At 48.4% G+C, this 14905-nt stretch overlaps 1 protein-coding gene and 1 long non-coding RNA gene across 3 annotated transcripts in view; one reads left to right on the plus strand and one right to left on the minus strand.

Moving 5' to 3' along the window:
* The window catches only part of TNR (tenascin R), a 111610-nt gene that overhangs the window by 94839 nt on the left and 1866 nt on the right, over positions 1-14905 (plus strand). The window contains exons 15-20 of the mRNA XM_075936915.2: positions 1138-1281; positions 3055-3185; positions 4936-5068; positions 10100-10251; positions 12343-12439; positions 13965-14126. Coding sequence (XP_075793030.2) covers positions 1138-1281; positions 3055-3185; positions 4936-5068; positions 10100-10251; positions 12343-12439; positions 13965-14126 — 819 coding nt within the window. The remainder of the gene's footprint in view (positions 1-1137; positions 1282-3054; positions 3186-4935; positions 5069-10099; positions 10252-12342; positions 12440-13964; positions 14127-14905) is intronic.
* LOC142830623 (uncharacterized) overlaps positions 1-14905 on the minus strand; it is a 165582-nt gene that overhangs the window by 94741 nt on the left and 55936 nt on the right. The gene's annotated exons all lie outside the window — the stretch shown is intronic.

Raw genomic sequence — 14905 nt, forward strand, 5'->3', positions numbered from 1 at the left:
GGGTATTCTGAGTATGGATCAGGACAGCTCTGTGCTTTTCACAGGCCACTGCTGCCTGAACGATCTGTCGGCCCAGAGGAGATGCGCCCAACCAGGATAGCCCCCTCCCCGATTCTCCCGGCTCCTAAACTCTGGGGACAAGGAGTCCAGAGGCTGAGCCTGAAATCTGAGCTCCAGATGCCCTCACAGCTAGCCCAGCTCCCCAAAACTAGATATGAACATGGAGTCCCTCCACTTTGCCCCTATACTGAAGAGGGGGGAAGTTTCAGGAGATGATGAAGCCAGTGGGTAAAACAAGAGCCCCCTTTGCATAGGGCTGGCAGAATTTTAGGGCTGCAGAGGGTTCTCAGAGCTGACAGCAGGGCTACGGGGGCAGAGCGCAAGGCACTGGAGAGGCTGAAATCCTTGCCCAGCACAGCAGAGACCCAGCCAGGAGGAGGAAAAGCCACAGGCCATGGTGCAGGCTGCCCCATTGCTGATTGGCTCCATCCTCAGGCAAGGATTCAGGTGTCACAGGCCCTGCAGGGCTCCCTACACTGCTGCCGGGCTGGTGACACCCAATTCCTGCAGGTGCCAGGTGGGGAATCCCCCTTCTGACTGAGGAGGAATTTTTTTCACCAATTTCAGTGTGGCTCCCGGTAGAGCCGCCAAACAGAAAATTGACGTCTCCTTGCATCTGTTGCTTTAAACCCACTCCTGCCCGAGCCTGCTTCGACACCAGACAGAATTGCTCTGCGCAAGGCCTGCAGGGCAACAGGGTTACACGCTAGTCGGAAGTAAGGAAGCAGCAGGGAGGGAGCTGGGTTCGACTCCCGAGGACTTGCTTTGTGACCTGGCATGACTCACTCGCCCTTCCTCTCCACGCCTCTTCCTCAGCTGTAAAATGGGGTTCATCATCCTGATGCTCTTTGTAAGTTATGTTGAGACCCTGGGCTGGGGAGGGCTATGTATGGCTCTGTGATCTGCAGGAAGGGGGACGTCATGCACCCCCAAAAGCAGAGACATGCTGGTGACACCGCATGGTAAAATCCCACCCAGTGTCCCCAGGCAACCCGCCACAAAATGGTTCTTTCCTAGTCCTACTTTAACCACAGAAGGGCTCTGTATTCCGTCCAAGCCACCTCCATTTGATTTCAGTTGCAGGGAAGACCGTTCTAGTGGATGGGGCCAACCAAGAGTACCAGCTGATTAACCTGATGCCCAGTACTAGCTACATGGTCACCATGTATGCCACCAGTGGGCCTCTGACTAGCGGCACCATCAGCACCAACTTTACAACTCGTAAGTACGGAAACTCCTTCCCTTCTCAACTAAGTGTCCAGGTCTGCGGGTTTTCTTTTTGTCCATCTCGGGAACAAAAGCCAAATAAGTTGTTGAACAACCTGCTTTACGTGCCCAGGGGCCACTCAGGCAACCAGATACCATGTGTGATGGGTTGGGACCCCTGGGGTGTCACCGGAGGTGCTTAGGCACCACGGAGCCCCCTTTCCCTGCAGCCTGGACCCCCTTTTACCTGATCTTGCTGAGCCAGGCTCTCAAGCCTCCTCTAGCAAAACCCACAGGCTCAGATCCAGACACAGATTGGGTCTAGGAGGACTCAGACGACAAAGAGATTTACTCCAGCACCTAGATGTGTTTGTTCTTGTTCGTTTTCTCTCTCTCTCTCACACACGCACACACACACACACACACACACACACACACACACAACAGCCTAGTGATATGAAGTTTGCCTCCTTTCTCAGTGTGAAGGAAGGTGTACACAGCTTCTCTCTCCTCCCCCACATTAGAAATTACATAAACTGGGTTACATTATAAACAGAAAATAATGTTATTGACCAAGAAAAGGTGTATTTTCAGTGCAAACAGGGTTACTAGGAAAACAGTACAAAACATACAGCCTAAGCTAGACTCTCTCAGTAACAAGGTACAAATACTAATTTCCTCCCCTAGTTATCGCTTCAAGTCAATCCTTCACAGGCCAGGTGTTGCTTGGCCTGGATCCAGCAGCTACAGTCCTTTGGAGTCCAGGTGTTTTCAAGTATCTCCTGGGGGTGGAGAGGCAGAGGCAAAGCCAGCTGACGACAATCATTGCTTTCCTTCCCTGCCTTCCATCGAATTTCCATAAGACAGGAAGCCTTTGTCTGATTCCCCACCCAACCATGGAAAAGCACAGAATTCGAGATGGCTTCCAGTGTCAGGCGACATGGTCACATGTCTCCAGAGGACCCCTGGTGCCACTCTTCACAGGCTGACCCACCCCGTGGCAGGACGACTAAGCTCTTCTACAATCTGTTGTTTTCTGCTAATGGGCTGTCAACACTGTCGGGCTTTTTTCATCATTGCACTTGAAGGGGAGGTGGAAGGCTTCACCCAGCACAAACACATTGGTAATATAAATCTAAGGCCCACATTCCTAACTCCAGAAACAGGAGTGATGCACACATACAAATAGGATAACCTTTCCAAGGATCTCTCACATGACCCATCTTACATAAAGGATACCCCAGATAGGACATTCGTATGCTAAGCATATGGCATGCCGTGGCACACCACGACGACAAGCATGGTGTGGGAACCAGAATGTAATGATACACATGGTGCAGCTTTTCAAACACACAGCTCTTCCTTTCTGCTGATCCTCCCTTAGATAAGTCCTGATGGCTTCAAGATCCTTATCAGAACCTTTTCTTGTAAGGCTGTATCCAGAGTCCATTCCAGGAGAGCAACTGAATCCGTTTCACTACTAGATGGCTACTTGACAGGTTTTGTGCTGTGTGCAGTTCAGAGCGATAGCACTACAAAATGAGCACGTCGGGAATATTTATCGGGTTCCTAGTGCACTGTAAGGGGCCCTCCAAGCCAGGAATGGGCAAACTGGTCTGGAGAGCAAGGGGTAGGATGCGCAGTGTGAGAGAAATCCCAGACTTCTGTGGATCACGTGGCACTCCTGTCACTATGATTCATGGATCCAGGATGCTGTGTCAGTCAGCTGTCACAGCAATGCTAGGGTGTCAGACGCCCCATTCCCTGGGTTCCTATTGGCCTTTGCAGTTCTGGATCCCCCGACTAACTTGACCGCCAGTGAGGTCACCCGCCGGAGCGCCCTCCTTTCATGGCAACCACCAATGGCGCCGATCGAGAACTACATCATGACCTACCGATCGCCTGATGGAAGCCGGAAGGTGAGTTTTCACTGATAAAGGGGATTGGGCTACAACAAGAATTAGAGATAGGAGTGGTGGGTGGGGACTAATAAATGAGGCAATCCAAGTCACCAGGGGAAGGACAATGTTTCTGAGGCTCAAAATACTGGGGCTCAGGCTGACCCAGATGACATACAAATAGGACAGCTATATTTGGTAAATCATAACCTTTCCAAGGGTTTCTCACATGACCCGCCTTACATAAAGCATATGTAAGACAAATTTCTTCAGAGACGCTACTATTAGACCATGCATGAAGAGATCCCAGTGCAAGGGGTAAGCCAGGAGATGGAGACAAAAATCAGTGCCCACATATGCAGGTCTGAATGGGCAAGATACACCTGGAAGGTTTGGCAGAAGTAGTGAAGAAAATTTCGGAACCTCAGAAAATTAGTCATTGGAGCCAAGAGAAAGGTACCGAAGCAATGTAAGGCGATTAATATGGTACCTAGCATTAGGCAGAGGAGAACAAGAGACACAGGCAACTAATTCACCCTACAGCACAGTATGTTTGATTGCTAAATGAGCATGTCAATATCTGACTATGTGGAAAAAACCTGCCTATAGAACATTGGTTTATCAGAAATAGGTCCCTGCAAACATACCTAATAGTTTTCCATAATACTGGCTTGCACAGGATGTACAATATTGGCATTACAGTAAGGGATTCAATACTAGCCAGTTAATCTAGCTGAACCGCTAGATGAAAACAACAGAGAACACGGTGGGAGAGGCCCAGGTTGGATATCAGGAAAAACTATTTCACTAGGAGGGTGGTGAAGCACTGGAATGGGTTACCTAGGGAAGTAGTGGAGTCTCCTTCCATAGAGGTGTTTAAGTCTCGGCTTGACAAAGCCCTGGCCGGGTTGATTTAATTGGGATTGGTCCTGCCTAGAGGAGGGGGCTGGACTTGACCTTCTGAGGTCTCTTCCAGCTCTATGATTCTATGACAAGGAGTTGGTTAACAAAAGGGGTAAGGAGCTCCACTCTTTACGCTGCTTTGAGCATCAGAGATGCCCTGGTGCAAGGAAAAGACATCCTCCTGATTCCGGTCCTGGCAGGTACAGGAAACAGACCATTGGTTGTGGTTATTCAATCTACAGGGAAGAGCGAAATACACCCCTGAGCAGAGGAACAGGAAATGGCCTGTGTACCACTTAGCCCCATCACCACCGCCCCGATAGGGTAAGTGGTACCTACATCTCTGCCAAGGGCTGAATTTCACACAAACGAATCAGGGATCCAAAAGTTTTTTTAATATTCTCACTTTTTCCACAAAGCACCTCAGTCACCTTGCAATGAGGTGGTAACCTGCTCCCTGTACGTAGGGTCCATGAATAGCATCCGCCTGTCAGACCCTGATCTGAAAGACGTGCTCTGGTTAGTCAGCCTAAACCACCCCCTGGTTGCTGTTCAAAGAGGACACATGGCTGAGCAGCTAAACCCAGGCGTAGGACTCAGGCCACGTGGAGGCTCAGTTTTTCTCTGACACTGTTTTAGGCACACCACATTCCCTGCTTGCTCCTGGAGGAAAGGGGGGATAATACTTAGCTAGCTACCAGGGGTGCTAGAAGTTTTCTGGGTGCAAATGACTTTAAAGTCCCCACTCTGACAGCAGCACTATTGACATTTCTGGCTTCTGCTCCTGCTTTACTTGCTGTCTCGGTTCCCTGTAACTTGTCTAGTCTGTTGCTCTTGGCTCCCATCTCCTCTTGTGACCCATCTGTAGGAGCTGATCGTAGATGCCGAGGATACCTGGATCCGCCTAGAGGGGCTTTCAGAGACCACAGAATACACTGTACGCTTGCAGGCAGCCCAGGATGCGATGAGGAGTGGATTCACCGCCACCAGCTTCATCACAGGTCAGGAGTTTATCGCCTCGCCTCCTCTGACCAGCAGTGGCATGCTGCACCAGTCACAGCCTCCTGAGTCTCTCTAGGAGATTGTCTATCACCTCTCAGTGCTCAGGAAGACAACGCCTCCCCTAGCGCCACCCCCGCGCATGTTCCAGGGGCTTGGCTCCCCACCCCTCAACTCACCCAAATACAGAGAGCCACGACTTAAATGCTAGCTCAATGTTCATTCCCACAGGAATTACCCTCCCTTCTCCCTGCATAGGGTATAGAGCAAAGATGGGACCCAGATCCAGATATGAATCCAGGCCCCATGTCTACGTCCTTGTTTATACTTACTGGAAGATCCACGCTCTGGAGATTGATCTTCTGGGGTTTGATTTAGCAGGTCTAGGAAGGACCCGCTAAATCAAATGCTGAGGTTGCTGCCACTGACACTGGTATTCCCTGGAGTCACAAGGAATAAGGGAAGTTGATGGAAGAGTTTCTCCCATCGACCTCCCACCGTGGGGGCATCCCAGAAAGTCAATTTAAGGTACGTTGACTCCTGCTATGCTCTTCTCATAGCTGTTGTTGCATATCTTAAACTGAATTTCTCCCCCATTATAGACCTGGCCTAATACAAAGATTACCCATTTCAAACTGGTCCTTCTATCTTACTCTTGTGTCTGGTTCAAAGAAGGAGAAAATCCAGGGCAGGGGATACTTTTTTGATGGGCAGGGGATGGACTATATGACCTAATGGGGCTTTTCCATGTCTGCGGACATGATCCTGATCACTATCAGGAACGACTCTGCCAATTTCAATCGAGTTACCATGCTGTACAACCTGTTCAAAGCCCTTACGATGTTCTAAGTGCCCGATATCCCTCCTTGCTGGTTCTGTAGATCAGTCCTATTTCTTAAATATTCTGCCCCCGTGGAATGAATGGGGCATTAAGCTGATTGAGACTCACAGTCCCCACGGCCCTATTGTCCGAGTGCTGCTGTATGCATGGAAACCCTACATGTTGTAAACACGTTTAGAATGTGGGCTGCGTAGAACATCCAGTGTGGGAGAGCTAATGCAGAGACCGGCGCTCAATAGGCACTAGGTACATTGTGCCAAGCAGAATCCAATTACCTCTGTGCCTCGGCTCTTCAAAAGAGATGACAAAAAAGCCCAGAGATGCTGTCCATTCCACAGTGCTGAAATCTCTGCCTCAGTATTCATCCTTAGATGAGAAGGGCTCCCTGTAAATCCACCGCAGACATGCACACCAGTTGAAGCACGCGGAAAGGCCTTGTAATCTGCTTTTATGTGATAACAGAAGCTAGCAACAACAAAAAACCCTTCTTTTCTGGTGTATCTATACATCAGGGCCACATGTGCTACTCCTGCCTCCACTCCATTGGGCACAAAGGACTGTAGCATATGCAATCGGGGATGGAAAAATAGACATACTTGCTGGGGATGAACTCGAGTTCAGGATGAAAACAGACAGGACCGGATCCCCAGGCGGTGTAAATCGGCCTGGCTCCATTGACAAGGGAGATTACGCTGAGGTTTACAGCAGTTGAGGATCTCACCCTATACAGAGTCAGAAAATGTATTGTCGATGGCTTCTCCCCTGAGAGACATGTTAGAAGCAGGTTTAAGTGAAAACAGAAGCGAGTAACAAGCACAATATACCTGTTTCTTTTCTAATACATCTATGAAACAGAACCATCTGGGGATGAACAATGAAACAATGAGATCTATAGACTGCGGTCGCTCCACCATTCCCTTGTCTAAGAACCAGGGCACCGCATTCCATTTATTCTAGCCAAAGAGCCAGGCACTTTCTAGGAGAACAATAGGTTGTTTTTGTTGGTTTGTTTAAAAAAAAAAAACACCTTTATTCAAGACGTTTTGCTTCTTTGTGCTCACAACACACATAACAGGGCTCTTTCATTTCTTCTAGCATATTAATAGGTATCTGATCCATTGTCTTTCATCTTTGTACATAGAGGAAGTGTATACAATTTGGTGGAATTGTATGCAAATGGTACAAAAAACAATCAATACATTATAATTTGTCGTTTGAAATTTCTTTCCAGGTCAGCTTTGATTTTAAAGAACTGACAATAAATTAAGAAAAGTTGTCTTCACAAAGCACTAGGGATGCCAAAGTATTTGCCTTTGAAGCAGATATCATTGTGTGTTTAGTGCTATAAAAGACAAGTCTCCCACCAGATCTTGTGTTAAAAAGCACAGAGACTATAAAATAGGGGTTCTTTGCTCTTGGGCCAAAATGAAATCACTTGACTATTGTGACGGCGCGTTGGGGGTCCCCCGTCTCCTGCACCCCGAAATGGCACAAACAGACTCCACCAGCCAGTGGAATTGAGGGTGGTTTATTGCTCCTCCAGGATACAGCATAGCACAGATGTAATCTGGTTACAGGAACTGGGGCTAAGAGGCCTCAGTGCCCCCCTTGAGATAGGGGAGTCCCAGCCCCCCTCCCCAGCTCCTTCTCCCCTGCTTTCCAGACAGGAACTAACTCCCCCTCTTCCAGCCCTGCCCACAGCCAGGGCAGCATTCCACCTCCCTTTGTTTCTCCCCATGGGGGGCCGCAGGTCAGACAGGTTTTTGAGTCACCTTTGCATAATGAGGTTTTCCCTGCTGGGTCTTGCTCCAGACAGCAGAGGTCACCACAGCCCAGCAAGTACCCCCACTACGTCACAACTATACACGCACCAAGAAAAGGGGCGGAGACTGAATAGAAAAACAACAAAATCAGGGTTTGTAGCATCTTCCTGTTTTTTAATTCCACCTTCTCCGATGTTAAATTTACACAGGCGTTGCACCCCCAGAGGAAGAAGCTTAGACCCATTTCCTATGTAACTGACACTGTCATATAAGCCATCGTTGAAACTGAAGGCAAATATTTTCACTCTAGTTTGTGCCCATTTGTGCTGTAGTCCAGATCCTCCTCACATACACAGCGATGTAAACCAGTAGAAGTCCACTGATTTTAGGGGAGTTATTCATTATTTGCATCTAGCTTGAATGAAAACTGAATCTGACCTTGAGTATGAAGTATGATTCATTATAATTAATATTTTTCATTGAGGGTGATCACAACTCTGGCCACTGGGCCTTATACTTATTACAGTTACATTAGATCACAAATAGTTCCACCGAACAGGGCAAATTCCTCCTCTGAGACCAAATGTTCACTCAGCAGAAGATCAACGCTGCTGCAATTGATCTTCCAGAGTTTGATTTAGCAGGTCTAGTTAAGAGCCACTAAATCAAACTCAGAGGGCAGCTGGTACTCCTGCTCCTGTGAGGAGTAAGGGAAACCAATGGGAGCATTTGCTCCTGACAGCTTTCTGCTGTGGGTTCAGTGGGGAAACTTGAATCAAGGTACATCAACTCCAGTGACATAATTAAGTTTGCAGATGATACCAAACTGGGTGGGGTTGCGACTTCTTTGGAGGATAGGGACATAATTCAAAATGACCTTAGCAAGTTAGAGAAATGGTCAGAGGTAAACAGGATGAGGTTTAATAAAGAGAAATGCAAAGTGCTCCACTTAGGAAGGAACAATCAGTTCCATACATCCAAGATGGGAAGCGACTGTCTAGGAAGGAGCATGGCGGAAAGGGATCTAGGGGTCATAGTGGACCACAAGTTGAATATGAGTCAACAGTGTGATGCTGTTGCAAAAAAAGCAAATATGATTCTAGGTTGTATCAACAGGTGTGTTGTAAGCAAAACTTGTGAAGTCATTCTGCCGCTCTATTCTGCACTAGTTAGGCCTCAGCTGGAGTACTGTGTCCAGTTCTGGGCGCCACATTTCAAGAAAGATGTGGAGAAATTGGAAAGGGTACAGAGAAGAGCGACAAGAATGATTAAAGGTCTAGAGAACATGACCTATGAAGCCAGGCTTCATGAACTGGGCTTGTTTAGTTTGGAAAAAAGAAGATTAAGGGGGGACATGATAGCGGTTTTCAAATATCTAAAAGGGTGTCACAAGGAGGAAGGCGAAAATTTGTTCCTCTTGGTTTCTGCGGACAGGACAAGGAGTAATGGGCTTAAAGTGCAGCAGGGGAGGTTTAGATTGGACATTAGGAAAAAATTCCTAACTGTCAGGGTGGTCAAATATTGGAATAAATTGCCAAGGGAGGTGGTGGAATCTCCCTCTCTGGAGATATTTAAGAACAGGTTAGATAGACATCTGTCAGGGATGGTGTAGACGGAGCTTGATCCTGCCTTGAGGGCGGGGGGCTGGACTCGATGACCTCTCGAGGTCCCTTCCAGTCCTATTATTCTATGATTCTATGATTCACCCTTCCCCTTTAGTGTAGACCTGGCCTTAGATACAAAAATGTAAATCAGTACAGCTCTATGCTACGGCTAAGCTCATGTCCAACTTTGGTGAGTCAGACTCAGGTGCAGGTTCCTGATACTGCAGACCTGGTGAGATCATATAGGACAGGTTAACCATTACCTCAGGCCACTCACCGTGAGCATGTCTTCATTAGAAAATTGCATCAAGCTAGAACATGACCATGAAGAACCTTACTACCTACCACAGCGCTGACCATGACTTTCCAGTCTGCACAGCCAAGGACCAGTTGTGCTCCATACTCTATCTGCTTGGCCCATGGGTACACCCCGCCGAGTTTTCTAATGAAGGCAGGAGCTTCATGAACCAGATTGTCTGACACTTATGTGGATGTAGTAACTCTACTGAAGTCAGTCTTGTAGAACTAGAGTCCAGAAGGCAAGAACATGAATATTTCCCAAACTCTGTGTAGATCAGGCACAGTTAATTTAAATAAATATCACAAGAGACAACGCTCTCATTCATTGTACCCAGTAGAGTTACTCAGTGTCAAGCCACTATGCCTTGTGGTAGAGGGTTTACAAGCTTATGGCACGATGCGGCTCGACATGGGGAAGTAAGCCAAGAGCTAGCGACAGAGCTACCCTGACCTATCAGCCTGATTCATGTTGTGCGTCAGGAGATGCTGTGCCCGCTTCAAAGCTTTGCCTCTCTAATTTCACAGGAGGCCGTGTGTTCACTAACCCTCAGGACTGTGCCCAGCATTTGATGAATGGCGACACAATGAGTGGAATCTACACCGTCTCCATCAACGGGGACCTCACCCAGCGAGTGCAGGTGTACTGCGACATGACCACGGATGGGGGAGGATGGATTGTAAGCCTCCATGTAGAATCTATCAGAACAATGACAGCTGGGGCAGATTTTTAGGACAAAAAAACCTCCTCCCCTCCCCCCATTGAAAACTGCAGGGTCAGGTGCATGGAAACGTGATGTGAATTTTTGTCGGAATTGGCAAAATGTTCTCATGGGGGGGGGGGGGGGGGGAGTCCTCCCCTGCCCAAATTCAAAAGGTTTAGATTTTTCAATTCAAATTGTATTTATCAAAACTTAATACAATTCCAATGAAAATCATTTTGAAAGGGTAAAAAAAACAAACAAACAATTTTTGCCTATTGTTTGCAGCTTGGACAGCAAATGGGAACATGGGTTATTTGCATAGCTCTGCTAATGGGTTTTCATTTCCAAGCACCAGCCTTCTGTTCCAGAGGATCCTTCCACAATCCTTAGGGGCTACATCATTCACAAAGGCCAGCGGCCACCTCTGGGGTGGAACACAGCAGCTGTTTGACACCACCCGGCAACAATTACCCTAATCAAAGTGCAGGGACAAACCCAGCTAGGCAGAATGCCATTTGGGTGGGTGCCAGGACTAGCATCACTACTGTCTCAGGGCTAGATTGCAGCTGGCCTTTAAGTGGTCATGCAAAGTAGGGATGTAAAATCCCATTTCATTGGTTAACCGGCTAGCCAATTACAGCAGGGCAGTCAGGGAGGCTGGTGCCATCCTCCCACCACAGACAGGGGCTTCTCCAGCCCAGCTGCTTCAGGACTCATGTGGGCTGGGAGCCAGCAGCCCCGTCCGGGACCATGGTGGGGCTGGAGAGCCCTCTGCCCGTGGCAGGCCGCAGGCAGGGGTCTGCTCCCGGGTACCGGTTACCCATTCACATCCTAGAGCCAAGGGGAGCAAAGGTGCAAGAATCCTTCCTGTTCCTCGCGTTCTGGCTACAATCAAAGTCCCTGGGATCTTCTGATTGCAGGGACAGCTCCCAGCTAGCAGCCACTGGGGCACAAGCCGCCCCCCAAGAAGGCAGGGGTGCACATCAGCAATGCAAGGCACAGCAGCAGGCCCACTCCTCCTCAGTGCCCAATGCGTCCGAGGGCCAGGCGCTGCTGCCCTGTGCAAGGACAGGGCTAAAAATAAACAAGTCCAAAATATGCCATAGGGCCTTCCCTCCTCCAGCAGCACAGCTCTCTGCTAGGGCACTGGGACCATGGACCCCGAGATAGCCCCAGCCCTCACTGCCCGTAGCAATGGGGTTCCTCCTTCAAGTCTCCCAGCCAAGTACAAACCCAGCCTGGTGCTGCTCAGTTTGCAAATGAAGTCAAGTGGACCCAGATACATTATCTGACACGTGAAATTAAATGGATACCAGCTTTCAAAGTAAATGCTTTGCACTCACGGGGCTCCCCATATGGTGGTGTCAGCCATCAGCTGGACTGGCTTTGCACAGTGCTTTTAGAGGCAAATGCCACTTAGCTGAATTACATAAACACAGCCTCGTTTTTCGGGTGGACTGGCAGCAGAACCAGAGGATCCTTTGCTGTTCCAACCGGACTGGGTTGGCACACTCTCTCTTTCACACATTATTACATACACAGACATGCGGTCACAAAAGGGCCCTCTAAACCAAAGGATAATTTCCTAACACTGCTGGTATGGATTTTTCACCAACGTTTTTACCTACTTTTTCATTCTACTTCAAAGCCTCACACCTGATTTCATGCGGAAATAACTGGTTAAGAACAAAATCACATGCTGGAGAAAGGACAGTGTTGTCCATTGGTGAGAGCAGGGGACTTGAAAACAGGATTTCTGGATTCTGCTCCCTGCTCTGCGGCTGATTTGCAGTGGGCATCACGTAACTTTAGTTTATCCCATCTGTAAATTGGCTGTTGCCAAGGTCCCTTCCAGTCCTAGTGTTCTATGATTCTATATCTAACTTCCAGGTCTGTAGTGAGAATTATTACATTAACCTGTCAAGCTCTTTACTTGAAGGGTGGCATAGAAAGACAAGTCACCATCTTTTAATTTCACATATAACAAAGCCCATTGAGCTATGATCTGTCATCTCTGCATAAAGCAAAAATTCTCCCACGTGGCTTTCATTGCTTCTCCCTTTGTAGGTGTTCCAGAGACGGCAGAACGGGCTGACTGATTTCTTTCGAAAGTGGATGGATTACCGCGTGGGCTTTGGAAACCTAGAGGATGAGTTTTGGCTGGGTAATGCCCTCACCTCTTTGTCACAGACACTGGCAGCCTGGCTCTGATCATGAGATGCTTTGTATCTTTGAACTGTAGACTTATCTTAGCAAGCTTAATTTCCATCTCTCTGTGTCTGCCTATCATTAGAGAGGTTATCTGTCCATCTCTCCCCTATTGAGCTGCCTTTTTTCCCCATGGTGTCCCTTCCTTTATTCTGCCTGCGCTCATATCATTAGTGAGGTGTCCTGTGGTGGAAACATAAAAGGAAATCACAAAGGTGCAGCAGCGCCTGATTTGTTAGGTAGCACAACCGGCTTTTCCACTGGCCTTTGACCTGTAGTGACCTGGTTTCAAATCTCCTTAGGTCACAAAAGGAATGGAGCTTAGGTATTTTGTCCAGTTCCCTGGAAGGTTTTGTCTGCAATAGAAATACACTTTGCAATGTAACAGGATTGGCAATTTCTTCTCAGAAGAGGTACAGGCCTAGAACCGTGGAAACTAAGGCCATGTCTATACTTTCTGTAGCAGCGATCAATCTTCTGGCATTCGATTTAGCAGGTCTAAGGACCCACTAAATCAAATGCTGAGGGTGCCCCTGGGCAGTGCCGGTACTCCTCGATTTGTGAGGAGTAAGGGAAATCGACAGGAGAGTTTGATCCCATCCACCTCCAACTGTGGAGATGGTGCCAAGCTCAGTGTAAGGGATGTTGGCTCCGGCAACGTTATTTATGTAGATGGAATTGCATATTTTAAGCCGACTTTCCTAAATGAGGGAGAATAGTCACCCGAGGAAATGCTTAAAAAGGGCTAGTGAGGATAGCACTGCTGTCACGCAGGGACAGGACTAGTGCATGTGCACATTGGAGGTGGGATCAACTTGCAAACACCCTCCGCATTTAAGGTGTTTGGCATCAGAAGCCAGATTCTGATTTTTACAAATGACTCCTACTGCAATGAGCCGTTCCCCAAATCTAGACTTACATAAGAACATAAGAGCGGCCACACTGGGTCAGACCAAAGGTCCATCCAGCCCAGCGTCCTGTCTGCCGACAGTGGCTAATGCCAGATGCCCCAGAGGGAGTGACCTGAACAGGTAATGATCAAGCGATCTCTCTCCTGCCATCCATCTCCACCCTCTGACAAGCAGAGGCTGGGGACACCATTCCTTACCCATCCTGGCTAATAGCCATTAATGGACCTAACCTCCACAAATTTATTTAGTTCTCTTTTAAACCCTGTTATAGACCTAGCCTTCACACCCTCCTCCGGCGAGTGATGCTAGAAATCGGGGCCAGACCAGATTTCAACAGCTGGATCCCAGCACCAATACACCTGTTCCAATACATCAGTGTAGCATCCAGATTCAGTCATGAAGGGCTGAGCTATGAACTGAGACCGCTGTGGCTTTTCTGAAAGCACTGGGGATTTCTGGGATTGCTCCTCTGCATTTGCTTGCTGGGCATTTTCACTGAACCCTGAACCTCCTGGCATTTTGCTCCCAGATTTGCCAGCTCTCACCTCCCCCCTTGGTTTCTCCCTGCAGGGCTGGAGAACATTCACAAGATCACCTCGCAGGGACGCTACGAGCTACGAATAGACATGCGAGACGGCCAAGAGGCGACTTACGCCTATTATGACAAGTTCTCCCTCGGTGACGCCAGGAGTCTGTACAAGCTCAGGATAGGAGACTACAACGGCACCTCCGGTACACACTCTCAGTTACAAGCTGCTAACGGCAGCAGGGAGCTTGCTGGATTGGTGGGTCTTGAGCAGAGTGAGGAAATCCCAGCACCCCAAGGATAATTCCCTTCCCGGAGGTCACTGCCCTATCCAACTGGAGGCCTTTAGTTGTCTCTGCTTCCTTGTGGATCATCAGATAAATGTGTATGGTGATCACCGGGAGGCACATGTCTAATCAGCTCATGGAATTTTCCACTGGGGAGTAGCAGCACTAGCCCACACCCATTGCTGGTCAGCTCATCGGATCGGTAACGGGAGTTAGAGCCCTTTTCCACACCAGCAGCAGAGCAGCCTGCTAACGGTGCACTTCCACATGAACTGAAAAGCTGTCGTCATCCATCTAGCACTGTGCCGTACGGGACACAGGTTTGCTGCTTTTGCTAGAATATCAACACAGCCGCTGTTCTAGCATGAGACAGAACCTCTAAGTTTGTCCCACCACAGTGTTGGCTGGACAATGTTCTAGCATCGAGATACCTTCGGGGGGGGGGGGGGAAGGTAGAGACTCACTTCCACAACTAAGACTAGACATTCCACTGAACAACAAGATTAGCCACAAGGTGTCAGGGACAGACTTAGGCAGCCAGGTCTAGTGGTTAGCAACCTACTTCCAGAAGGTCACATTTGGATTACCGGTTTAAGATAGGGAGGGTCAGGATACAGCTAGGCTAGCTTGGGTAAAAGCATCTAATGAACCATTTAACACCCACACTCCAAGCACAACACAGCCATTCTTTCTGCCTG

The sequence above is a fragment of the Pelodiscus sinensis genome, chromosome 9 (assembly GCF_052426305.1).
Source record: "Pelodiscus sinensis isolate ZL-2025 chromosome 9, ASM5242630v1, whole genome shotgun sequence".
Lineage (NCBI taxonomy): Eukaryota > Metazoa > Chordata > Testudines > Trionychidae > Pelodiscus > Pelodiscus sinensis.